The sequence below is a fragment of the Pagrus pagrus genome (assembly GCF_965226575.1).
Source record: "Pagrus pagrus genome assembly, chromosome: 8".
Lineage (NCBI taxonomy): Eukaryota > Metazoa > Chordata > Actinopteri > Spariformes > Sparidae > Pagrus > Pagrus pagrus.
In genome coordinates this window covers 13700501-13727804 of record NC_140192.1, presented here as the reverse complement: position 1 = coordinate 13727804, position 27304 = coordinate 13700501, and the positions used below count along the sequence as shown (strand labels likewise).

At 41.2% G+C, this 27304-nt stretch overlaps 2 protein-coding genes and 1 long non-coding RNA gene across 23 annotated transcripts in view; 2 read left to right on the top strand and 1 right to left on the bottom strand.

Moving 5' to 3' along the window:
* The window catches only part of LOC311261468, a 29024-nt gene extending 15109 nt beyond the window's left edge, over positions 1-13915 (bottom strand). Inside the window, exons 1-2 of the long non-coding RNA XR_014623150.1 lie at positions 13695-13915; positions 8442-8519 (exon numbers count right to left, since the gene is read on the bottom strand). This is a non-coding gene — a long non-coding RNA (uncharacterized lncRNA). The remainder of the gene's footprint in view (positions 1-8441; positions 8520-13694) is intronic.
* Positions 886-12009, top strand: LOC311261467 (uncharacterized protein). The gene is made up of 8 exons (XM_084360143.1): positions 886-976; positions 1238-1398; positions 3492-3675; positions 6070-6213; positions 6542-6675; positions 7405-7616; positions 8457-8563; positions 10555-12009. Exons 1-8 carry the CDS (start codon positions 954-956, stop codon positions 10610-10612), a joined length of 1023 nt encoding a protein of 340 aa, XP_084216269.1. The 5' UTR covers positions 886-953; the 3' UTR covers positions 10613-12009.
* Positions 12022-27304, top strand: part of kcnt1b (potassium sodium-activated channel subfamily T member 1b) — a 76823-nt gene continuing 61540 nt past the window's right edge. For 20 of the 21 annotated variants that reach the window (XM_084360133.1, XM_084360129.1, XM_084360130.1 and 17 more), the window contains exons 1-3: positions 12022-12882; positions 16108-16183; positions 18815-18982. In XM_084360133.1, coding sequence (XP_084216259.1) covers positions 12816-12882; positions 16108-16183; positions 18815-18982 — 311 coding nt within the window. In that variant the 5' untranslated portion in view covers positions 12022-12815. Of the gene's footprint in view, positions 12883-14039; positions 14319-16107; positions 16184-18814; positions 18983-27304 lie in introns of those variants that run through there. The other variant, XM_084360117.1, reaches the window with a different exon arrangement.

The following is a 27304-nucleotide window of genomic DNA, read 5'->3' as shown; positions in this document are numbered from 1 at the left end:
CGTGGACATAACAGGTAAGTTAGTTAAACTCAAAAGTGTAAAAAAGTTACATAATGTTGCTTGAAGGTTGGTAGTTCTTCCTATCTATCTATCTATCTATCTATCTATCTATCTATCTATCTATCTATCTATCTATCTATCTATCTATCTGAGTCATCTGTATGCTAATGACTCAAACACAATTTGTTAGTCAGCCCTGTGGAAGCCGTGTACTGATAGCAGAACAGCAGTGACTACACAGAATTTGCATTTTGACCTATCTTCCATGACCTACATGAGATGAATCATTACACCATCTGAGGTATTTCCACTGGATTTAAATATAGTCATTCTGGGGGATAAGGAGTCATGCGAACTTGAGAGAAATGATGGAATGGCTGAGAGATTTGCAGGAGGGCGCTGACAGGGGGAGGTCAGACGGTAGCAAATATCTGGACCCCTCTGGTGAAAATCTGAAACTGTGAAGACTAATGCTGCTGCCAAAGCTAGTGATGCCTCCTTACTAAAGTAAGAGGGGAAAACCTCAACAGTAACCAGCACAAGATTAGTGTTGGTTACTGTAAGGGAAAACCTGAATCTACTGACCCTCCATGACACATGGCTGCCTGTCTCTGGTCTAAAATTGAGGCCATGCCAACAATTCCTTCAGTGTGACAGTTGTCAAAAAGCAGCTCAAACCAGGGTGTGGACAGGGAGTCTTGGGTTTCAGGATGCAGGGATAGTGATGAATCACTCAGGAAATTGTGCGGTGTGAAGGGGAGGATGTTTCACTCCTTGGAGTGGTCAAGCACAAGTGTCCTTTAGAGCAGAGAGCCGTGACAGCTAGAAGTTTAAGGACAGACTGCAGGAGATTGATAGAGCACCAGAGGCCAGAGACCTGAGTGACACGAAGGTCCTGCTTTGAGACAGAAGCACAAATCTTGACTGCAGACCCTGAGCTGAGAAGATAAAACATGGGAGTGTTCAATGAACAAGGGTAAGCGGTGTAAAGCTGACTTTGAGGCGTGTTTCGTAGCATTTTAATTCATTTATCATCCTTTGTGTAATTGCTGCAATATAATTAGCACATGAGGGAAACAGTGTGAGGTGATATCATGACTGTTCATCTCATATTTTTAAAGAAATCACTGAAATAAATTGTGTAAATCCTATTTCAAGTTCATAGTTATTTTTAAGTGAGATGTGAAAATCTCTGATTTCAATTTGATCACGTCTACCCTGTCACTGTATGTTTCAGGGCGGTGTTGGAGGAGCCAGAGCCCCGCCACATGCTGATCAAACAAGCAACGGGCAAAGGAGGGTCTTCCCACTGTCGACGCATGGCAACCCCCCTCTCCCTCCGCAGACAGCTCAGCAGACTTCCCCCCAAAGATGTCTTCAATGACATGATGTTTGTGGGTCAGTTGCTGCATTGGTGTACATCTGACAAGTAGAGTTTCTGTTTTTAAAGAGCACTGAACCTTTACTTTGGAGGGCAGTTTAAGCTGTTCAAGTTCTGTGCTCGAGATGGAAGACAGAAAAAGAACCAAATGTAGAAATAATATGCAGCAACAAAGTCAAAAATCCAAATTAATTTAAAGTGGCACTCTGCTGCATCAATTTTGATCTAGAGGCTTCGTAACTTTGAGGAAGACCTAAATTGTCGGAGTACCCATTTAAAGGCTTTGACTAAATACTTGTTTTGCCCCACAGATTTGCTCCAAATCTTTGCTCAGATCTTTTCATATTTTTTCACAGCAGACGTTTTGACTTGTGATAGTAGGAAGGACACAGGTGTAACTAACTAAACTAAAAAGTTTAACAATGACTCTGTTCAAGAGTCCCAGTGCGGATGGTTTTATGTGAAAAAGACCTATTATTTAAATTAACATGTACTGTAGCTTTAAGAGAGTATCTGTTTAACTTTCTCACTCTGTGCTCATAAAAGACTAATTTATGCGGGATCTTACAGCCTCTATACGGATACCATACACTCTAGAGACTTCTGTGGTCACATATTACTGTAATTGCTCCAATCGATCCTGGATAGCAGTCTGTGCTAAAGATCCTCCGTTAATGTTTAATGGATGGCTGGACAGTGTTGGAATGTAAGTAGTTTACTCAAGAAATGTACTTTGAGATACTTAAACTGGGTAAAAACAAGGTGTTTGCTTTAATGTATCATTATGAAGTAAATGCTATTTGCACAATGAAATGTCTACAGAAAAATGACACCATCAGACCCTTTTAGATCTGCTTTCACATCTCCATTACAAACTAAATGAATAGTAGTTGCTGCTCTGAGGAAAACAGAAAAGCAATCTGGTCTTCTAAGCAACGGTGGCACCATACTCCACTACATTTATCATACACCTTCAGTTACTTTTACTTGCAGTGGAGAATTTTCTGTGTTGTATTGCTACCTCGAATCAGCGATACTTCCACTACAGCTGTCTAGCTAACATATAATCATAACTCATCAGTCTACTGTCAAAGATCTACATCATTATCTACATTGCAGCTATTACAGACACCACGTCCAACAATCTTAGCCAATCCAAACCTTCATCTAGAGTATCCAGAACAACTGTGCATCCCCTACATGCAGAGGCTGGCAGCATGAGTCAGCCTTCAGGTGCAAGAAACAGAGCTGCCATGCAAACACAAGATACATACTCTTTCAATAAATTCAGCCTCTGGAGTATTTACGGAGACTGTTGCTCATATTGTCTGAGAAAGGAGAGGATGCTTGGGACTGGAAATGAAAAGGGTAAATAGAAGTGGAACCCTCAAGGCTAAAGCAAAGAGCAATAAAACATGAAGACAAGTGACAAATTAAAGGGCAAGCTTCAATAAATTAGTGGAAAAACAGAACGAGTGCAAATGCAAGGGGGGCAGTAATTGTCTGATAATGATGCAAATCAAATGCTTTGACCTTCACCATCAGGAGACCTCAACCCCACTGAAAAAGAATAGCACAAGTGTGTTAAACAGCACTCTCCACCACCATCGAAACACACGGAGCAACACAGTTCGGTGTCCGTCCTTCCATTAGAGCCCCAGAGACTTGTTACTTCTCTGCCAAAGAGCACTGAAGCTGCTCTGGAGGCGCATGGTGGCCCAACACCTCGCTGAGACACTTAATGTTGGTTTTTACCCTTTATTTTGTCACCCATCTGTGCATTTGCAGTTTTATAAATTACTCATAAGTTTGAGTTCAGATTATTTTTCACTTTCCTGGATCACACCTCCTTCTGCCAAGGATCGCCATGGAAACCAGTCAAAACAGGTCGATACTATTGGATCCATGCCTAAATTTGCCCTGCTTACTGCTTCTACTGCATACAGTAAGAGAAAGGCAAAGAGTGAGAGATTTTTCATAAAAATGTCTGTTGTTGATTGACATCACTGACGGGTTTAATTGCAGTTATGGATTTTGTATTCCATTTATGGCATTAGATATGTTTTGATGAAAACTGTATTAAAATGAGTGCCCTCTTTTGTTTCCATAGTCGGGGGTTGGACCCAGGACGACCCCTCCTGTCTGGTAGAACAGTTCTGTCCTGACTACAACGAGTGGAAAACAGCAGCACCAATGGTTAATCGTCGTGGCAATGCGGCTGTAGGCACGCTGGATGGCCAGATCTACACTGTGGGTGGGGAAGATAATGTCCGCTGCTACAGCAATGTGGAGAGGTGAGAGACAGAGACACAACTGTTTTAAAATTTACTTTTCAACTCAGAATTTGTGCTCAGAGGTCTTAACTTGCCAATCATTTCTATCTATCTGAAATGTCACACTTTTACTTTAAACTGTAAGGATTTCTGGCTGTAAGAACCTCACATCATCATCCGAACAGATTGTTTGTTTTGTCACATGCTCCATTGAATTTCATGTTCCAGCTAAATGCAAGCATCAAACCGCTGACTTCATGAGAGGCTGTAATTGAAACTGTTTCTTTTGGTTTGTGTTGACTTTCTGGTATATTCAAAGTGACATTTCATTACCTCACGTCGGTTATATCAGCTCGAGAACCTGAAAGCAAGCATGTTTGCGCTGATGGTGACAGGTTGAAACACCAGTCGTCTCTTTCTGAGTTAGAGCTGCTTGGCTCTGACACTTGGTCTTTCAGAGGATTCCTCCCAGACCCAAGTTGATCTGTGGAGGATGAAGTCATCTAACTGTAATGTAGGTCTGTCAGCTACTCCTGGCCTCGGTGCTAAGTGCTGAAACTGGGATGGAAGGTGGCAGTGAATGTGCTATATGAGATCTTGTAAGGCAGGAGATGACCGAGCAGCTTCTTTCCTTAGGCTGTCAAGACACCTCAAGTCATCCTCAGCACTCTGCCATGTCTGAAACGCTCTGTTCGAGCTCCTCTCTCTTTAAGGCCCCTCCTCCTAAATACCCAGTCTCCTCTGATTGGTCAGCTCACACACACCTGACCAAGCACCTCTAACAACAACAGAGCAGCTGTACTAAATCCATTCTTACAAGCCAAACTAGCTGTTAGGTATAAATTAATCCAATGTGTGACACGGTGATGTAGTGCGATGTCACAAAGTCACAGAATTAAAGGTGGATCTACTGACGAGGCATTTCAGGAGCAGTGTTTTCTGTGGGATTGAGGAGCTTCTGTTGTTGCGGGCTTGGCCTTTTTCACTTTCAAGATCTTTTACATACACAAGACATACACATACAACACAGACTGAAAGGAAAACAACAAAAAGCATAGGTCTCCTTTAAATTTAGACTGTTTCATAACCAGTAAAACATTCATTTTAGTAGGCTTCACTGCATGAGGAGACATTGTTGTAAATGTTTTTTGAAGCTGGAATGTCTGGGAGTCAACTTCCCTCATAAAATGTTTTTTTGTATTGTTTTCCCAATTAACTTCCCTCACATATTATAATAAAAATATGGTAACTAAAACGTATACTGAAACTAATGAAACACATTTTAAACAATAAAAACTAAACTGAAATGAGCAAACCCACTTGGGGAACTAATTTAATTGAAAACAAAAATAAAAAGAGATAGATATTTTCCATAGTTTTGCCCGTAAAGAATTATATACATGTCGGGTATACACAGAGGAAAACATAATCCAGGAGTCATGTCATTAAACTCCAAAAAGACACAGGCAAAATACCTACAAGTTACTGCTTAACCAGAGGTTTACTATTTAACTGGAATAAAAAGCTTTTAAGCCAAAGTACTCATGTTCCTAAATGGTGTGGGAAATAAAGGTCTGAAGGTATTTATTGTTGTTGTTCACATCACTGAACAGTAGAGGTCAGCATTAAGGCAGAAATTAGTTGTAGGCTTTCTGACATCAAACCCAAACTGTAACCTGAAGCCATCTTATTATTGAGCAATGGACCACCCAAAATCCTCACTTCACAGGATTTTCCTCATCTTATTACTGCCAGGATATCTTTTCCTCATAGGCAGACAAAGTCAAAACATAAACTGTTAAACACACATACGCACATTTTCTCCCACTTCCTCTCCTCCCACTCTATCAGATGGCTCAAAGGAGCTGGCCCTGTTCCCAATTCCCACAGACAGCCACTCCTTCACAGAGTGCCATCCAGCTGACCCCATACAGATCATCCCAGGGCTTCCTGGCAGACCAATAGGGAGAGACCCACTCCAAACTGATCAGCTGTTAATTGCCTCTCATTAAGGTTACATAATCTCTATGGGGCGGTGACAGTGCTGTTGTGACATTTGTAGGTACTCTCTGACGTCCCACTTGAGCAAAGACTTGCCAATTAGGTAAAAGTGCTGGTTTGGGGGATGTGGGCTTTCATGTAATGGCCCTGAACGGAGAGAAAGACATTTTAATAGCCTTCCAGCAGAGAGGAAGCACTCTGGCAGATGTTTACATGGATGCCTACACGACTCAATTACTTTCTCAGTGTTAATGTGTCACAATCTGAATCAAACACAATTGCCAATATATAAAACACTCGGAAAATATAAGTTTCTGTGAAAGCTGTGGTGGTTCTTTTCAAGTTTTTTATTAGCAGTGTCCAATTGTTGTCACGCACTTTGATATCCCTGCTCCTTGACCACCATCACGGCAGGTACAACCCAGACACAGACAGCTGGAGTACAGATGTAGCACCCTTGAGCAGCCCACGCAGCGGAGTATGTCTGGTGGCAATGGACGGATACCTGTACGCTATTGGAGGAAACGATGGCATTACTGCCATAAATACTGTGGAGAGGTACTGCATTTGTACTGTACATTTTCTGTACATTTTCATTCCTAACACCATCTGGTACAACAGAAAAGCTTAAGCTAAGTCTCCGTTGAAGAAACAAACACAGGTCTCCTTTTAAAAATGAGCATTAAATGAGAGTGGAAGGAGTGGGCTGTGTCTTACATATATCCGGAATTAAAGTAATAATGATCTGACATCTCACATTACTTTGAAAGCAGTCTGAAGAGGCTGACTCAGAGGAAGGAACAAAGAAGTGATAAACTGAGTTATGCAGAAACATTAGTGATTGGCAGACCATTTGCTCCCGCTAACCTTTGTTTCATTGTTCTAGGTACGATCCAAAAATGAACATGTGGAGCAAGCAGGCAGCGATGCTGACCAGACGTACCAGAGCAGCGGCTGCTGTGCTGGAGGGTCACCTGTACGTGATTGGAGGGAATGATGGTGATAAGGCACTAAGCTCAGGTGAGGCCGTCTTTGACATCAAACCTCAGGCAGTCAGAAATTTTACTGAAACAGTCATACTGATCATGTATTAACATACAAATAGTTAACTGTTATTTAGTGCTTGGAGGCATTTTGTGAATTGACTTGTTCCCACCACTATTTGAAAAAAACCTCAGCTTTCTTTGACAGCTTCCTGGCGTGTGGCAGGATTTCAGTCACACATAACAGCTAGCTTGACCTTCTATTTACTGCGAATAGCCCACTCAGAGACACACACAGAGACGCATGCATGCACACACAGACACACACACACATTCTAAGCCCCTTGACCTTGCCAAAGATAAACAGGGGTTATGTTGTGCTGTCCCTATTTCCATCCATGAGAAGTACACGTCAGTAAAATTCCCACAACCGTTTTTGGTTCCCATCAAGATCACGGACCGTGCTTACGTTAATGGCTGGAAATTACATTATTTTTTAAGAATTTCCATTGGACTGTTATCAAATAATAAAATAGAAAATAGGCCTAAGTTCTTATCTTTGGTGTTTTGCTTTCTGACAGACATTTTTTAGCTTTTTATGTACATCTAAATCTGCAATAAATCAATATAACCTTGATATTTTTGAAAATAAATATAAAAAAATACCTGTCTGTATGCTAGTGTTACTCATACAATGTGTGTAGTTGTGTATTATATGGTATATATGGCCTCTTCTGACTTCTGCTAACCTCTAAATGTCCTCCAGTGGAGCGTTACAACCCTGTAGACGGTACTTGGTCGATATGCGCCCACATGCTGAGTCCCAGGGAGAACGCTGGCTGCGCCGTGTACCTGGGACACATCTATGTGGCTGGGGGCAAAGACGAGCTCAACCTGAAGCTATGCGCTGCTGAGCGGTTTAACCCTGACACCATGAGGTGGACTCCTGTCAAACGGTTGAGGAGCAAGAGGGACAATGTGAGTAACAGATCACTATGACACATAAGGCCTCCCTGCTGATTTAAGGCCCAGTTGATTTTTTTACAACTGAACTATAAGAAAAGTAAAGATGGAGAGAAGAAATAGGACTGACTATGACTGAGAGCAGGACATAATGTTCCTTAACAGATAACCTAAATAATACATTTCAGAAGACGTATATGGTCTCTTACTATTACTATTTATGGATAGTCTAAATGTTATCTTTTGTTTTTCAAAGCTTTCTTTACACATGAATATAATAATGAAGAAAACATTGGCAACTTGCTTGTTTCTGGTATGCCATGGATGTATTGGCAGGTATAATGTTAAACATGTTCACCATATAAGTTGATCTGTACAGATTAGTTTTGAAGGTATTTGGTCATAAACCATGTACTTATCCCAGTCTCAACCTGATGCTGTCACTTGATGAAACATTAAGGGATTGCCAATGGAGACACAAATGTATATACCAAATTTCATGCCAATCCATCCAATAGTTATCAAGACATTTCACTTATGGTGGTGCTAATGGAAAAGTCAGGGGATAATCAAAATCATTGTCTGGACAACAGGAGTTTTCAGGTTTAGTTAAAATCCATCTAGTAATTGGAAACTTTGACCTGTTGGTGGCACTAGAGGAAAAGTCTTTCCTTTTGGACCATAATGGTGGACCAACTGACCAACACTGCCACACACAGAGCTAAAAGGAATGAAAAGGGCTTTGGTGATGGATTTAGCAGACACAAAGCATGTCAAATTGATTTCATTTCAACCAATTTATACAGTAAATGTAATTTAATATCATTCTTTTACACCCACTCTATCGTGCCTCAGATGTCCCTTGTCGTCTTCAGTGATGCCTTGCTGGCTGTGGGAGGCTCCGATGGTTTCACCACTCTGAAAACAATAGAAGTTTACTGTCATGAAACCAACTCATGGAGGTAAGACGAAAAACCAATGCTGGGACATCCTTCCACTGGGCTTTCCAGAGATTACTCAACATTCAAATAATGCCCAAAGCTCAGACGTGTTTTTGTAAGTCTGTATTTAAAAGGGACAGACAAAAATACATATTGTTCCTCTGAACTGTAGTGCCGTTTAAAAAAACTAGGTTGTTTGGGTGTGAGTTGCAGGGTTTTGATTGCAGCAGCTTCTCTCAAATATAATGGAACTCGGCAACTTGGCTTGTGGAGCTCAAGAACCAAAAAAGTACATTTGAAAAACTCAACAGCAAGGTGGCTTTACATGAATCACGACCGGTTACTATTCTGAAACTTGGGTATGCAAGCTCCCTCTAGTGGTATGTGGTAATGGTCCCTTTCCAGAAATTATTAATCAATCATAATCCACAGACCTTGTTGTGGGCAGTTTAATATAGGAGATATTTTTTTTCTGAATCACTGCACAGAGGAAAGCGTGCGTCTGCTCATGAAAAAGAAGCTAGGTAATCAAGCTAGTTGACGTAACAGGTCAGCCAAGAGGATGCCATTATTTTTTTTAATCTTGCGCTGGGAGTACAAGCCTGTCATTCTTGAGTAAATGCATGCTTCCTTCTGTTCTGTGATAATTTGGTAGAAAGAAAATAGTTCCTACATGAAAATGCTGGCAACAAGGTCTGTAGATAATCTTGAGCAGTGGTTCTCAGACTTTCTACACCGTGTACCACCTCAGACGATATTAGGCTTTCGAAAGTATTATCATGTAAAATAATGCTATAATACAGTAGCAAAGGCCTACTCCATGCAGCTTGACTTACCGTTTTGAGCCATTTGCTGCAATGTATGTGCTGTGAACGCTTCAGTGGCGCTGCTTGAGTAGCCCGTAGCATTCGCACTCGGTTCACTGTCGTCAACTTCAGTTTCAACAAAACGCAGCACAGGGACACAGTTTAACACAGTTTTGTTTAGCTCATAACTAATCATCAATGATGTATTAGTGTGTGACGTGCGTGAACATGACTGAGTAGCAGGCAGAAACAAGGACATTTCAAGAAAGACAAAACTTATTTTAAATTTTACTTCAGCTTACCCATTCTCTTTTGGAAATTCTGCAGTATCATGATAGTATTACTCGTATTTTTCTAGATTAACTTATTTCATTTTCAAAAAACATACCTGGAATTCCTCTGTGTACCACTAGAGAGAGCTCGCATACCGCCAGTGGTACTCGCACCACAGTTTGAGAAAAGTGGATCTTGAGTAATCAGGTCTTGTGCCGTCGAGTGCCATTTTATTCAAGAGGTGCAGTCTCTGCGGCCAACATCTCCAGAACTTGGCAACTCACACCGTAACAATCTAGATGGATAAATAGCACTACAGCGCAGAGGAAGAATAAGTATTTTTGATTTCAGGGTGAACTGTCCCTTTAATTACAGTAGTATGAAACGGTCAATATTGTATATTCTGGTCAATATTTTAGCAACAGGGTTACATGGCTGAGGGTCTTGGGGTCTACACTGTGATTTTAACAAGAGAGAGGGGTTAGGAATGGGATTTAAAAGAGTTTAAATTATTCACAATCTGCTTAGTGTGAAATTACACTGCATGCAAACATTGTTAAAGGAAACAAAAATGTTACTCTGAATTTGGTCAAAGTAATGCAAGACATAAAAAAGGATATGATGAATAAAGAAAAAGCGAAAAGCCTCATCATCCAAAGCAATTACTCCCACTCATCAAAATTTAAATGCAACATTACATTAATGAATGTTACAGATTACTGTCTGTCTTGCCGTTGTGATACAGTTGTCAAATGAATTTCAAGCTCAGGACAAAAATACTTCACATCAAGAAAGTCCAGCCAGACAAATACATAGAGTCACTTTGTGATTCATGCACCATGTAAGGCTCCTATATATTATATATGCCTTCAGGCTGCTTACTGAATCTGAGTGCTCCACTGTCTGAGTCTTTCCCTCTCCATCTGTTTTTAGACACTTTGGAAGCATGAAGAGCAAACATCCAGGAGGGAGAGTGGCTGTGCTGTGCTGAGGCTCGGCAATGCTCGCATTATATGAACAGGACAGAGGTGTTAGAGAGATATAGTCTAATGGATGTGCGCCAGCCTCCAGGACGCATTGTGATATGTTCAAGTAAGGCAGCGTAATGACTGAATAATTGAAGAGTTCACTTTGAAATGAGACAGCGCCGCATTAGTCAAAGCTGGAAACTGCTGTTGCAAAATGACTGCGAGCACTAAATTAAAGCACATTATAGGCTACTGGGTTACCTTTAAAGTTGCGGGTCCTTTTACTGTACGTCTCTAGCTAACAAAACAGATCTCTTTTATAGAGATGAGTCAGTGGCAAATAAATTTCAGCTTGGATTTTTTCCCCTCAGAACAGGTGTTTAAGTCCGATACTGACAGCGATATTTGGGAGAAAATCGAATAAAGATATACAAGTCAGTAATAATGTCATTAACAAAAACATATAACATAAACAGATATTGGCTTATCATAGATATATTGGTATCGGTATTAGCAAATATGTTGTAGAGGTGGACCGATATGGCTTTTTCAGGGCCATTACTGATACCGATTATTAGAAATCAGGGAGACTGAAAATCGATATTTGGGACAATGTACCCAAGTACTGCTCTTAAGTATAATTTCAGGGGCTTAACTTGAGTACTTTGATTTTCTTCTACTTTATACTTCCCCTCCACTACATTTATGTGAAATGTTTAGTTACTAGTTACTCTGCAGAATTTGATTATTAAGTGTTTATAGGCTATTAATTGTGACGTGTTTGATATTGTTGTGGGCTGGACATTGTGTGAGAGAATGCTGCATCAGAGCCAAAGTAGCACGTTCTTAAACGACTTTCTTTTATCAGCAATCTGACAGAAATATCACAGATACCGATAATTGGATAAATGCTAAATATCGGCTTGATAATTGGCCCATCCCTCATATGTTGTTTGATATGTGCTTATATATAAATAAACTATTTTTAAATTATTATTTACAGAATGGGTTTCTTACATAATGCAGAATAAGATACTCGGGGTAACTATCAATTACCAGTTAAGGTTATGTCATTTTGGACAAATAACGTTAATTGTTACACTTTAAAGATTCTGTCTTCATTACATACATATCTCATATATACATGTTTGATGACTACATTTGAGGGACCATTGCAAAAACTGTGTTTCTGTATATAGTCTTTGTATTTAAGAATATCGGCCAATATATCGGTATCAGCCCCAAATTGCCAATATCAGTCACGCTCTAAAACAATCTTGAAACCTTAGATTTTCCTTTTTTTTCTTTTTTAGTTGCGGTAGACAAAAAAAAAAGTGTAAAATGTTAGAAATGACAAAGTGATCTAGTGTTTGACAAAACAGTGCAAAGGTACCACTTGTAAATATTGTGATTTGGATTCATTATTAGTAACAGGTATGTGCCCAACAAGATGGAGGTGAAATAAAGCAGGTGTTTGGTTAAAGAAGGATTCGCAGGTGACAAAATACTTTTGTAATATATTTTAAGATGGAAGTTGTAACCTAAACATTGATGCATCGCACAAGGATGCTTTGAAGGTGAGGAACTCAGGTGGTTGTTGGATGTGGAGAAAGTGTAGTGAATGTTTTCAGAGTAACAGTGATGTGGTCTGGGGAAATAACATAATGATAAAGATGGTGATGTGTTTGTTATCTCAGGAGCCTTTCTGAATTGCTTCAATCCACAGGAAAAACATTTTTCAATATTACTATTTTTTTTCTCTTTGAAATATTTATGTTAACTGTATGCCTACATTTTATGTGTACATCAGGTTATGTGAATATCTGCTCTGCCTGTAAATAACCCCTCAGCATAGACTGTAAACACAACTACTCCATCATATTTCATTATTTAGCTTGTGTAAATACCCAGTAATAAATGCAAACACAGGATGGATTGTGCAATAACAATATCAGTTGGATCAAGTTATGGAAAAGGAATATGTGGGAATCAAGATCCTGAGCGAGATAACGGCGAGAACGAGTTCTGACTGCTGGCATGGGAAAGCATAAGTGGCTGTGTGGGCTTTAAAATGATGACGCTCAGAGCTCTTTCCCTTGGAGAATAATGGGCTGAAATGTGGAGAGACTGAGCGCAAGGAACGCACACAGAGCAACACGTCTTTTTCTCCCGGAGACACACGAGCCAGCCAGCGTTGTCTCCCTCTCGTCTCTCTTTGCACACAGAATGAATATTTTTTTCAATTTGAGGGGATCTGTGGTGAGGCAAATAGCAGAGGAGAGATCTGTTCCAGGTATGTTTAACAGATAATGTATAACCTGCTGTTGTGGATTTCTACAAGTTGCCCAGACTTTGCATGTACTGTGTGTGCTCCATTATTGATGTTGGATAGTGGGGAGTTATCAGATAATTAATAAAGACTGGTGTGGTGTAATTCCAATGTTTTTTATTTTTATTTTATTTCCTATTTTGGCATGTCTATACCAGCCATTTAAGCCCATGGATTGACAGACGTATTCGTGCTTTTACTGACATATGTATTCATTTCCTCAGTGAAAATACAATAGCAAAGTTGCACTTTCCACCTTTTACCACCAGATGCCTCTGACTGATGAAGACATACGCCGGCATTTCACACTATTGCACAGCTTACACAACAGGAGGAACAGTCTTATTTGTCTCGACTTAAAAAGCCTCAGTCTTGCGCCTTTAAAACACTGACAAGCTTGACACATTATCGGCACAATGTGCGGTTAAAATCATGACGACGCACAATTATATCAGCTATCAATGGGTTAGTTCATTTAACGCTCACTAAAAGCGTGTTGGGGTTTTTTTCATTAGGAGTTTCCCGTCAGCATCAGTTTCCTCCTCATCTCAAAGTTGTCCGGCAGATGGCGAAGCACCCGTAGGTGACTCCGGGTTTGGAAAATGAGCGCCCTCCTCCTGGGGGGGGAGAACATGATGCTGATGCTGACGGGAAGGCATGGGGACCGGCAGGGAGTAGGCTACAGCGCACGGCTACATGATGTCCTTACGTTAGTTAGCCAGTGTTACACACAGCACGAGACAGCAACGGAGAAAGACACGAGAAGCGGTACTCACGTTGACGGTTGCGACGTAAGAGCAGCTGGAAGCGGGAACACGGCAATGCCAGCTGAATAAAAAGAAGCAGTCAGGAGAGAAATGTCAGCTTACAGTTTATCCTCCTTCCGCCGAGCGATGTTGTTCGCCAACACTAGCAAACAAAGTTGTTGTTGTTGTAAAAGCGACAAGTAAGGGTGCCGGTGTGGGACGCGCGCATTGATATGTAAATTAACCGTCAGGTGCGCGATAAATTAAAAGCGCTTTCGTGCTCCGCGGGTCAGCCAATCAACGCCGAGGACCGACTTATTTTCTTATTACAAACCTAAATAACAGCGAGCCTACAAGCAGCTAGCTGCTGTCGCTGAGATGCTTTGATTTACCGCTCAGGCTAACTCTTCTTTACCCCCTGACCGCTTTTAAAGTGACAGTTTTCCGTCATGAGAGGACCCTCGCAGAGGCGCGTTGATGGGAAACATCCTCCCTCTCACAGCCAGTGCTGTATGAGCAGTGTGCGGAGGTTATCCAAACCGAGCGTATGTTTACGATGATGGGACCTCGGTCAGAAACGGCAACACAGCTGGCTAACGAAGTTAGTTCCCTCAGGAAGCCTGAATTTACTCCCAGAGACTGTGGTGCTCATTTGTAAGTTTACTCACCCTTTGTGTATTTGCTTAATATTGTATCTTCAGGCTGTAACAATGGGTATTTGTTTTTAATCTCATCACCTACTGACTAATGCTGTGAAAGTTCAGTGATACCACTAAGCTAGTTGTGTTTTCTATATGTCTTTACAGCACTAAACTATAGCTTTATTCTCCTTTACACTGGTGCTATGAGTTCAGTACCCTTTTAATCCCTCAGCTTGCTTACTCTATAGTGTCATCCTGATATCTATGGTTGACTTCATTGCAGATGTCAAGCTCTCATGACCCTTTTCTGCTCTTCTTGCTGCCTGTTTTATGCACCAAAGCAGTTGAGCTTTGTTGTGTCACTCACACACCTTGAATATGTTGGCTGTGTTTCAGAGGCGAACCCTTTTCACATTTCTTTCTAGCCTATCTATGGGGAAAGCTTGCAATGTTAGTCTTCAAATTAAGTTTAATGCTGCCAGTGAGTGTAAGTGTGACATCTACCTTGAGCCTTCTGTGATACATATTTTTGAAGAAAACTGCAGATTTTAATGATCCTCTTCTTACCCTAGGCCCTCTTATTTTATCTCTACCCTCTTATCTTTCTTTTCTCCATCTGCTTTTTTCCCCCGTTCTGAATCTGTGGTTTTCTCTCCATTAAGTGGAGACTGTCTCTAACCGGGAGCAACTTCGTTTCCTATTATTGTGGTTACTTCGCCTCATCCATTAAGTGAGCTCACAAAGATCGCAGATTCTGTCTTTGAAGGCAATTTACTTTCATGGTTGACTTACAGCCATCATCTTTTTTTATTAATTTTTTTTGGTCATTCAGTACTCCTTAACTTCTCCTACGGCCTAAAGTCAAGTCATTGTCTTCAATGTGTTCTTTACACTCTGCCCAAACCTCCTTTTTGTCCCGTCCTACTCACCTTGCTCTCATCTCCTTACCAGCACGTCATCCCTACTATCTTCACATTCATCTTCAGGGTCTGTGCTTTCACTGTTAATCAGGGAGAGCATGTCCCTGGGTGCCATGAGCCAACGTGAGGCTGCCTGCACTGTACTATGATGAACACACACAAACACATAGCTCGGTAGTATCCACTTACTGTTCCCCCTGTAGAGGCTTCAGACGGAAATCAAACAATCTGAACAGGATACACAGTCAATCATGTGGTTGAACACGTAAGCCATTTATGAAATAAGCTCAAAATTGATTTACTTAAGTAGAAACACACACATGAAGGCCTCTCATGTTCAGCCACAAAGAACACACATTCATACATTGCACATCTGTTGTAGGTGTGGAAGAAATGTCTGTGTCCTATTTCTGAAATACTTGTCCTCTCCTTGTGTTGCTTCGTGGGCAGAAAATGGGTTTAACACAACCTTGATAAGGGGATCCCTCCTCAACATGGCTGCACACATTTAATCCCATACTCTAGGGAGCCCTTAATAATGCAGATAATAGCTGATGACCCATCTGAAATGCTACACTTTATCAAAATATACCCTATGAATAATAGAACACTATCTATTGGGAATGTGTGCGAAAGTTGGCACATTAGTATTGAACAGTGCAGCTGCATTAAAGTGTGTCGGTGTAATCCCTCTCTGTATAAGAAGCAGCACATTTCCGAGGTCTCGCTGAACTCAGAGCGTAGTTAAGCTGTGACACAGGCGGCAAGTGTAATCACATTTCAACCTCTCTAAGACTTAAAGAGGTGAATTCTTAATAAGTGTGTTTTAACTCCCTCCTTGTCTTTCCTCTCCCTCTCTGTCTCTGCCATCTCACTCCTTAGCTCATTCTTCAGTCAACCCCCCAGCAGAGGCAGTCATGAGCCCTCCACGCCGATCATCGAGTTCCCATGGTGACAGGTAATCTCCCAAAGCACTTCATTCCCCTACATGTGACATTGAGTGACATGGTGGGAGCACATATGCAAACACAAATGCGCCAATATGTAGCCAGTACTGTGTGCACAAGAAGCACACAAATGCATGCATGTATACACTTCTATACAAGTAGGTGGGTTTTTTAATATTTTTGCCTCTGCAGTGACCTTTTTCCTTAAGTGAAATGCCAGGTTTTTTTTATTCATTTTGAATAATGAATGCGTTTTTGTATATGTTCATTTTATTTAGTTTAATAATACATGGCACGTGAAAAAGGCCAGTTACAGCAAATCATCTGGTTCAGTCTTTCATGCATGACCTGCTTTGACTTAGAGAATCAGGACCACGTCAAGCATTTCTTTAACACATCAAAACATTTATGTTAAAGCTGTTTGCTCAGCTGTGTTCGACACTGTAGGCAGACAAGCTGCGGGGTTTGGCTTTTCTTATCTTCAGTCAAGTGTTTGCAGTGCTCAAACGATCCAGAATGGAAACATTATAGGTTGTTCTCACTACGTCATCCTCAATAAATTCGTGCCAAGTCTACAAGGAATTAGTCTTCATGGAACAGATACAAAATGAGCCTTTTTTCTTCGCTGTGGTTTTCCTTTGCACATTTGTTTTTGTCCCCGATGAATAAATTGGCCTCTGGGGACTTCAATACAAAGTAGACATTCCCTGCTGAACATTGATTGTTTTGATGACAAATTCTCTGTTACACTTATTATACAACCCTAAAATTGCCTACAGATTTCCCATTACATTGATCTCCTCCCCTATAATTGGCCCCTTCAGTCATGTCCGTCACCATTTATACAAGCAATCTCAGGTGCATTATTGTATCACCTTAAATTGTACTGAAATGTCTTTCTTGGTGCCACAGTGCAAAGCTAAGTAGTTGCTCATTAGTATGCATCAGTAGGATATTGGTGCTCTATTTGTCTATGTAAAGCCCCAGTTAATGTCTTATTCTGTATGATCATATTCTTCAACATCCAGGTCAGTCACCAAGAGTTTTCCTCTGAATAACATTCAACTTACTGCTTATTGGTAGTAAATAAAGAGGTTGTTGTATATGAATTAAGGGCTGTTCGCACCAAGAATAATAACTAACAAGAACTATAAATATATCCTTTCAAAAATAATTATTTCTCAAGTGGATGGTGGAGTAGGGCACCCTGGTTGCTCAGTTGGCAGAGCGTGTGCCCCCATGAACAAAGGCTGTGTCCAACCTGTGGCCCTTTGCTGCTCTCTCTCTCATCCCATTTCATATATCTAAGCTGTCCCATCACATAAAGCCATAAAAAGGCCCCCCATAAAAAGAATGTATTAAAAAAAAAAGTGTAGTGTATGGTGGAGTTTATCACAGCGACAACAGCAGTGGCCAACTTTATCATTGGGATCACTTTCATATGAACAAGAGAAACACTGACAGCCAATGTTGCTGGTACTACTGTTTTTTAACTGTAGCTGACTTCTTTTATGTAAGCTAATTTATGGCATTTAGGAAGTACTTTTTTGATGGTTTGCTATAACAACTCAGCCTTGGTTATTTATAAAACGGACTAAATGCTTATATAACATATTAGGCTGCATATTACACATAAAAAACACCATTTTACCTGAGACATAATGCCTTTGGTGTTGATGGGGTCTCTGAAGTTCCTTTTTGCCTTTACTGTCCTCTTTAATGATCACATGGATAATCGATATGGTAATTGACACTTGTACAAAAGTATGAAAACATTTGTTGTCAAAAGACAACAACTCTTGAGTGTTGGATTCTCCTAATTCAAAATCTTTGAGGAATTTCATTAAACCATATCCCTCTGGGGTTTTTGTTTGTTTGTTCATTTCTCTGTGCAATGTAGCCTACTGCATTTTTCCTAAGCTGTCGACACAGCTGGAGCACACAGTGCATGCTTGGCGCCCCTGTTCACAGAACATTATCTTTCATCAGTGTGGACACTCACATTGGTATCATTAGTTATCATTATAGTGGTTGTTCCTTGTGTGGATGGCCCTTTACGATCTTAATATGCTTTGCTCATTCTTGTGGCACAACCACCTTGTGAGCACATACTGAGCAAAGCATTTGAAGATCGTAATTCCTGCACAACTACTATCAATTCGCAGTAATCAGACTACAGTCTACAAAATAAAAGCTGCATCTTTGCGATACATAATCATTACAAAAACAAAACATTTATCCATTTGTAGTGCAGTCTCTTGATAATGCTCTGTCTCTACATCGATGCAGAATCTTCCACATCTGCATCGCAATGCATCTTATAATCGAGAAATTTCCACACCTCTAGTATTTAGGGATTATTGCTGGGCAACCGACCACTGTGTGTGTCTGTGTGTGTCTGTGTGTGTGTGCATCCCTGTGTGTGGGCATGCAATTAGCAGTAATTAGAAGGTTACTGAGGGACAACTCTTAGTTAATGGTCCAGTGATTGTAGAATATGGTCATTCAGAATCAGACATTAATAAGTCCTTCATAATGACTAATGTGCTACGCGTGTGCATGCTAATAAGCAGCTTATCAATGGTGAATATGTGTACTATACCAAGTTGACATGTTGATGAGCTCCCATTTTCTCTCTTTAGGACCTCCACTGAGACCCTGCAGAAGAACAACAGCAGCAACTCTGGCGTTATTCTGGACATCTCAGCTCTCAAGATGGCAGAGGTGGATACAGAGGTGCCTCCTCTTCCACCTCGCTATCGCTTCAGGGACTTGCTGCTGGGGGACCAGACATTTCAGAATGATGACAGGTAGCATGAAAAACACTGTTTATGTTCTACACTATATGAGGAGCCGACTATGGGTATTCCTTGTGTGTATGTGTGTGCATCTATACACCTCAGTATTTATTATGCACACATTGCAGGAGTTATTTTGTCCTGAATGTTGTAGATTACAGTGGTTTTCCCTCGAGCTGTCTCATTTACTTCCACTTGGGTTACTGTTTTCCTACATTTCCCAGAATGACCTCTCACGACAACCCCCGAGCGATGTGGTGGAACTTCAGCCGTCAGTTTTATGTGTAGGTGGATGCAGCAATGGAAATAGAAACCGTGATGTGAGAGGATTTGTAGTGGAAAAAGTAAGAGTCTTGCCACTTGCTCAGACTTTGGACTACTATCAATTGGGCCTCTTCAGTGATGGATTTAACCTTGTTTAACAGGGTTAGGATTTATGAGGATTGACACTAAAGCTGATGCTGTGTGTGGCCAGTTATCCACAGAATTAAGAAAAACACTCACAATAGGCGTTGAATTAAAGTGTTCACGTAGTATGGTTTGTTTGAAAATGAATTTTGTTTTGAACTTAGCATGAAATAGCCCGTCCCTTGGCCCTTGACGGGTGCTACAGTGACTTGAGCGCTGGAGTGTTTGGTAGTTCAATTACTGCTGCGGTTGAAGAGGCAGACCAACAGATGCAGTTTGCTGCCAAGAGGGGAGGAATTATCCGAGCACGAGCCACGGCTGAGTACTGTGGAGCTCTCCATGGTGCTGAAATGAAGCCATCTCAGGAAAGGATCAGCATTCACATCAGTATTGGCTTTCAAAGAGCAAATGGAGAGCACTGCTTTGTACTGTAATTTGCTGTGGCCTTAAATTGAGTGTTAACATGTGAATCATTCCATGAACTTTACCACATTGTGGTAAATCCACTTTAGTTTGTTTGTTAAAATGATCTTCTTGAGACCACTAACCATTGTAGTCTATCAATATCAGCAGCCGCCTAAGGGTGTTTGACGTATCAGACACAGTGGATTTATAATCAGCCAAGAATGTTTCCTGAAGGTTTATTGAAGGTTAGTGAGCTTCTTTTTAAAGAAACTGAAGGAAGATGAAGGAAAAGACAGAGGTTGCACCATAACTGAAATGGTTAGTTCACCCCCCAAAGATTGAAGCTACCCCTGGTTTTTCAACCTGTGAACCTTGATTCACATAACAGACAGAACCATGATCTAACCGTATTGTAACACTCATTTCTTTCAAACCTCGCGTGGTGTTTCACTCAGAATCTGGTTTCTGTTACTTAGCAAACATCATACTAATTTGCATAGCTGCTCCCGCCTGTACCAATACTGTAGATTTATAATTATATCAGTGGTTGAATCTGACAGACGGCACATTGTGTGTGCGTTATCTCTGGACTCCAGGCTTTCGGTTGTCCAGAGCAGCAGCCGTGTTTCAGCAATGAGTCGATGACCTTCTGTGGATGGCTTTTGTGTTTTGAAATTAGCTCATTGATCTGTATCTTGTATGAATGAGCAGCGAATGTCATCACTTGTAAAATTTCACTTCGAACCAAGAATTTTGTATGAAAGTAAATATTAGATTCAGCTTTGCCACCATCCTCTGCCTCGCTGTCTTTATCTTCCTGTTGACTCGACCTCTGTCTCTTGGGCCCCCTGCAGTAAATTGCTGTCAGTGTGTTTTATATCATTGTCAACACATAACATTTAGACCAAAGGTTCAGTATTTGACCATTTCCTCCTTGCACATTGGTCCCCAGTGAATTCTCGGCATTCGACTGCAGATGAAAGCTTTGTTCTTTACAGCTGAGTGCCACTTTTGTCAGTATTATTGATCCAAAGCATAACAAATGGCTTGAGCCAAAGATAAATAAAGCAACACTGACTAGATAACACTGCATAATTACTACATGGAAATACAGTCAGCATAAAGTAACATGAGCTCTATCTTTGAACAGACTGTTAACATGTATGCTGCCTCCAGTAGACCCTGAGATGTGAGAATATGGCAATCAGGCTGATTGTGTGTGTGTGGGTGCGCGCAAATGTTTCATCCAGTCGGTCCCCTGTGAAATGTTTTGCTAATGACTATTCAATTGCAAAGGGTAATAAGTAGAGGTGTGAATCTTCACTGGTCTCACGATTCTATTACGATTCAGCTGTCAACGATTCTAATGCAAAACGATTCTCGATGCATCTCAGTGTATGGCATCCTCAATCCTCTGTATTACTGCACGTGGCATTCAGAAAGTCCTCCAATATTCAGACTACGGCAGTCTACAAAAACAAATCTGGATCTTTTTGATACATAACATTACAAAACAAAACATTACAACAAACGGCACTGCAGATGGATTAATCTACAATAATATTGTTTTCACATGGCAGCTTTCAGATAAGGTATCTATTGACTCTGCTGCACACACCTCTCTCAGAGTTGGATGGCAAAGTTGACAGCGCCTCATCAGATCTTGGCTGATTAGCTGGGCTTGCTATTATTATTTATGGCTGCAGATGTTAGCTTCAGGTGAAAATGGCTGACATCATAAGTAATTGCTGTGTGGCAGAAGTCACGCTCAGCGTAGGTCTTATCCAGTTTGTGCTTCCCAGCAAGTTCAGAAAATCCGACATTTGCCCCGAGATGTCCGTTTAAAAAAATACTTGGTGAGTTTTTATTATCACTCACAGATGATCTCCGCCTAATGTCCGCCCACAATTCAAAGCATGGGAGCTACGTCGCAATGTAACTTTATTGTTCAGCTAAGGCCGGACAATCAACATAAGCTGCAGACTCACGATTATTCTCTGGCTCTGCATCAATGCAGAATCTTCCACATCCGCATCGCGATACATCTTATAATCGAGAAATTTCCACACCTCTAGTAATTAGGATTTATTGCTAGGCTACGTGTGTGTGCGTCTGTGTGCGTGCATCCCCATGTGTGTGCATGCACACGCTAGGTCTTGTAACAGCTTGACAGTAATTCACAGATCCTGCTATGAAGAACACAGCAGCCTTTGTTTGTTCAAAACAAATAACCACTGTTAACTACAGCTCCTCTCTCACACACACACCTCTGCACAATGCGCATGGAAGAAAGTGAATGAAGAAATGGAGAAAACACCATTATTGATAGCATGTTATGGTGCTGCTCTGTAATTGCTCGTTTCCGAGCTCTGGAGTGGAAATGGAATCAGCCTCTGTCACTGGGCTTTGGGGACTCTCTATATCTTGGTTGATGATCCTTCTGCATGCGCATGGTTTGTGATGTTGATTATTTCCTGTGCTTATGCCTTGTCGAGTGTAAAGCCTCAAAACAAATTAAGCCCCAGAGGTAGTGTCAGCGCCTCTGCACCACCGCTTCCCGCCCTGATGGCCTTTTGCATCTGTTTCCTTGCATCCGTCAAAGTGGGCCATGAGAGTAAGGTTGAAGGACTCAGGCATTCACAAAACATAATAACATAGCCAGAGGGGAGGCTCGTAAGGCAGCAACAAGAGCAGTCCAATGCTCAAACAAGCTGTAACAAAGACAGTTTGACCTGGTTATCTTATCCATATTTAATTTAAAATTGAAAATAAAGGTGTGCACTCCATTGCCACTGTAGACATATTTGTTGAGGACAGGAAGTCAGGAAGTTGAACGAGAAAAGTGCTCTGCAAAAACAAACATTTAAAGCAGCCTACCCCGAAACCTTTGTTTTCACTTCCACAAAGGTGTGGGCGATATGGATAAAGTTGCATCATGGTATATGTAATTTCAGATTGCAGTACTTTGATATAATGAACTTTCTAGAAAATCAATTAAACTGTTTATCGATAAAATAACAAGACAGACAGTCCCTTCTGCAGCGAATTTAAAAACCACACATTGTAGTTCTCAGTTCTATAAAGTTGTCCTGCTCATTTTTGCATCATCGCCCATAGTGACAATTTAAAGTCCAGCTGACTTGAAACTATAGTATTTCACAAGAAAGAAGCAAAGATCATAAAAAGGTTTGAAAAATACACATAACATTGTGTAGCAGAATCTTCTCTTATTTCCTGTGGTGGCAATCATCTTGGTTTATGAGATAGCATAAACACTACACACACAACACACAAGGGAACATCTCTGGAGGTCCATACATAGTTGGGTAATATGACTAAACTCAGACTTGGTTGTTACTTAACCCTGTTTCATGAGAAGTGATGTCTTAAAGCAACATTATGCAAGAATAGAACTTTTTCCTCCGTCAACGTCCTCGTAAGTATCTTCGTCTCTGTCATGATGACTGTCGAGGTTGCCGATTAAATATGATCCAGTTTAACCAACATATTTGATGGTGTGTGAATTGGTACCATTAAGTGTTGCGCACCTCTCGCTGGAGATCATACCTATGCAGCCAAGTTACATAGTGCCAGAATAGGTGTTCAGGGCACAGAGTGAGAACGACGGAGGCACTAGTCTCCCTATTACAAGTCAGTGTACCATCAAAATGATAATGAAGCTGTTATTTTGAAGTCCCCATATCCCAACAAAACAACAAACATAATTGTCCTTTGCAACAATTTAAAATAAACACCCTTATTAACTGTGAAGGAGTGCCAGTCCCTGTGAATGCAAGATTGTTGCTGTGTGTCACTCCAACAGTATTAAGGCAGTAAGCCCTTCCATGCTGTTGTGCTGAGTGTGAGAGTCCCTGTGTTTCCGTTCATCTCTCTGTGGATGTGGGCGTACAGTGTGGGGGGAGCTGAAGGGAGGGAGGGGGGGTCTCCCTCTAGAGCTGTCATTATCTCCAGGGTTGGGTGTCAGAGGGCCGTAATGACTGCTTGGCTGCGTGGGTGCTGAAGAGGAGCAATCACGCTGAAGTCATTGGTCTGACAAGCATTTGGTCTGTCTGTGCGTCTCTGTTTTTTATTTGTGTGTGTGTGCGTGTGTGTATTGTCTATGCAGGTGCTCATGTATGAGCGTGGACACACCGGCGTATGCACCTGTGAGTGTCTGATTATACATATCCGAGTGTGCATACGTGGGCTTGTTTCTCAGTCTGTCAGCCAGTGGCAGGGGGAGGGTGGGATGGGGTGGGGGGGGGGCAGCCTCAGTCAACATCAGAAATAGAAACAAACCCACCAAACAGTTTTCTACATGCAGACAGGGTTGGAAACGGAAAGAGCAGCAGGGAGAGAATTGGTTCAATCTATCTTTCCTCTGCGTGTTTAATCTCGTTTGGGTGTTTTCTCCTCTAATCAAGACAGGATGCTGATGGGAGTAATGTCGATGTGTTAATTGGTTACTAAATCAACTTTAACACTACTTGTGAGTCAAATAGCGGCTCTTGGACTGGTGACCCAGCACTGACGCATGTTCTGCTGTCAAGCAACAGCTAGCCTCGGACATGCATCATTCTCTCTTTGCTGTGAAAATCTCCCATTTGACAGCTTTACAGCAGCACAGAAGGGTCCTCAGTTTTAGCTCGGTAATCCTCTATTCCTGAGTGGATCTAGATTGATTGTGATAGATTTCATTAGCTCTAGGTTTTTCCCTGATGATTTATTTCAGGTATATCATCTATTGATATAAGGAGAGGCCTCTTATAGATTTTTTTTCTGTCCAGATAGACATTATAGAATTAAACTCCAAGTGGAATCAGATGTCCTGGGACAATAATTGTGCACTGATAGCGTCAGCAGCTGTTTGTTTACACTGATCTGTGGCAGAAGTGACTGCTGGGATTATACGCCTGGATGATTTGAGCGAGTTTTTAGAGCCTGATGATACGATACAGCAGAAGGAACACAAAAACCCAGATGAAGGGAAGAGTAGGATGGAGTAGGTGACAGATAGGAGGAGAAAGGAGGCAGACGAGTGATGAGTGGCACTGATAAGATGATGATGCGGGTGATTAGTTCCAATAAGTCACGGAGGACTAACAGTCTGAGTGCTGCAGGATATGGACACACTGTAGCTTCATATCAAAATCCAGCTCATTTTAGATAAAGAAGGAAATTCATGTTTATCATACATTGAAACAGAGAGCAATGTCACAAAGAGACACATATACAGTTGTATAAAGGGCTGCACAATTTATCGATATATCATCGAAATTGGAATATGGCCACATGCAATATCCATATCTCTGAAGCTTTTTTATTTAGATAAAGTCCTTTTTTATATATAACCTGGTCTACAAATCTCGTCCTCAGCTTAGAGAGCGACCGATACTAGATTGTATCAGGAGGTAACAAATGTGGTGCCACATTGTGGACTAAATGGAAAGGCTTAATCTAACCCAGGGATTCCACTGGTTGCATGTACGTTGCGGAACGGCTCGGCTACAGTTTTGCTGTGCTCCGTCGCCCGTCAACCCCGTTTTGAGTTCAGCACGGCGCAGCACTGCCGGACAGCTGGAGTTGCGAGACAGAGGAGTTCCAGCGATAATTACAGAATCACGCGCGACCGCAGTTATATGTATGTGTTATGAACACAACAACAAGAAGTGTTCCCAACCGAAGGATTAGAAGAAGTGCTTGGATTTGTCTCTTTTTTGAGATTTTCGTGCTGGTTTTGTGTTTTTATTATGAAAATTAACCGGATGTTATGTTGTTGTTTCGGTGTATGACTTCCTGTCTGCTCTGTGCTGAATTCGGCTGAATTGATGTGCTGTGCTCCGGCATCCAACAGAAATGGAAGCCATTGCGTATCTGCTACGGAAGGGTCCGGACTGCCGGAGCTGCAACAGAGCAGATATGCAACGTAGCAGAGCCAGTGGAAGTACACACATAGACTAAAGTAAAACCTATCAGCTCCGCTGCCATGGGGAACACGGATCTGGTGGACAACAATTCTTAGTTTCAGGTGATTATACAATAATTAAAACATAAGAATGAATATTATATTCCATTTCTGCCCCTAACCCCCTAAACCATACCAAATGTGCAGTTGATGTCTGCATATATTGTTATTATTTTATTTATTTATTTAGTCTAAATAAATAAAGAGTAGATAAATATATACATAGCATTTCTCTTGCAGTACATTGCAGTGTAGAGCTATCGTTACTCCTAGAATTATTGATGTCGGAGTCTTTTTGTTCTAACATTTCCCTGTTTTGGTGCTTACGTTAAATACTTCAATAATTAATTTCAGTATATTTTCATTTATAATGTTACATTAAAAAACACCAATGCCATTCTGTGTTTGTAGTAAGTTTGTAAAGATAACCTCAGTTATCTCAGTTATAGGAGAAAAACAGCTCGGATTAGGAGACATTTTACATCTCAAGTTGTGACCCCACAGTTTCCAAACGCCATCTCGTGTAGAAATCCGATGTGCTTGAAAAGCCGAGTGTTGTTGCTGGTGACATGCACGTCTCCGCTTAGCAACCGGAGCTCGCAATTTCAGACCATAGGTGGCATTAGTCACCATCATCAGCACAGAGTGGGTGGGCGACACTTAAGGGCCTCTAGTCTTGTTCTCATGTTCTCATCAGCAGCAGAGTGGCAACGTGTCTTTGACATGCTGTCGGTTTAAGGCCTATTGTTATTGTCAGAATGAGGCAGAGGCCCCAAACATGTTGTCTGTTTTGTCACATTCTATGGGGATTTGTGCAGCCAGTGAGTAGAAACTGGTACAAGTAAATGGTGAAAATGAGGGGAGAGATGAGGCATTGCATTCCTGAAAAGCTTAATTTGGACAGCGCTCCATTTCAGCAATTTCCTCTCAGATTTATTTCCCCATAACGCTGCCGAGGAATTACTGAAAGCGGCACAACATGTGTAAGCTGAAAGGAACTAGCTCGCTTTTATTAGCCTTCAAATCAAATGATTGGGAGCATTTCAGTAGCTCAGCACACAGTCTCAGAGGGGTTCATCAAATGGGACGAGTAAGTAAAGGTAGGGAGCAAAGGGAGAATGAATGTGAGGGAGCTTGCTCAGAGGAAAATATCATTTATTTTACCCATTAGAATTTGTTTCTCTTCTGGGCCATTGCATCTTTGTGCCTGGAAATCTCTGGTGCACTGGCCGTTTAGCCCCCACCATGCTCTGCCGTGCCAACTTAATTAGTATCGGTGGAGTTGGCTTGTCAGACTTTAATAAGCAACTGTGATGATGGAGGCATTTGGATGAGGTTTTCAGCACTGTAGAGGGGGTTCAAGTGTTGCAGGAGAGCGTGAGACGTGCAGCGTCACATAGAGGATCATTCAGGAATCACAGAACACAATTCATTCCACTAGATCAAAGAGATTTAATCAAATATGCAAGACCTAAATACTGAAGCTGCATTTGGATTGTAAAATATTCACTTGGTTAAGTACACAGTTTCTGCCTTGATTATAATCGTTTTAAATG

What these genes read in the sequence shown, in the direction of transcription:
- LOC311261467 (XM_084360143.1), top strand. Translation starts at nt 954, where the DNA reads ATGGGAGTGTTCAATGAACAAGG. An exon ending in GGAGTGTTCAATGAACAAGG is followed by an intron (nt 977 to 1,237) that starts GTAAGCGGTGTA and finishes TGTATGTTTCAG; the next exon opens with GGCGGTGTTGGAGGAGCCAG. An exon ending in CAATGACATGATGTTTGTGG is followed by an intron (nt 1,399 to 3,491) that starts GTCAGTTGCTGC and finishes TTGTTTCCATAG; the next exon opens with TCGGGGGTTGGACCCAGGAC.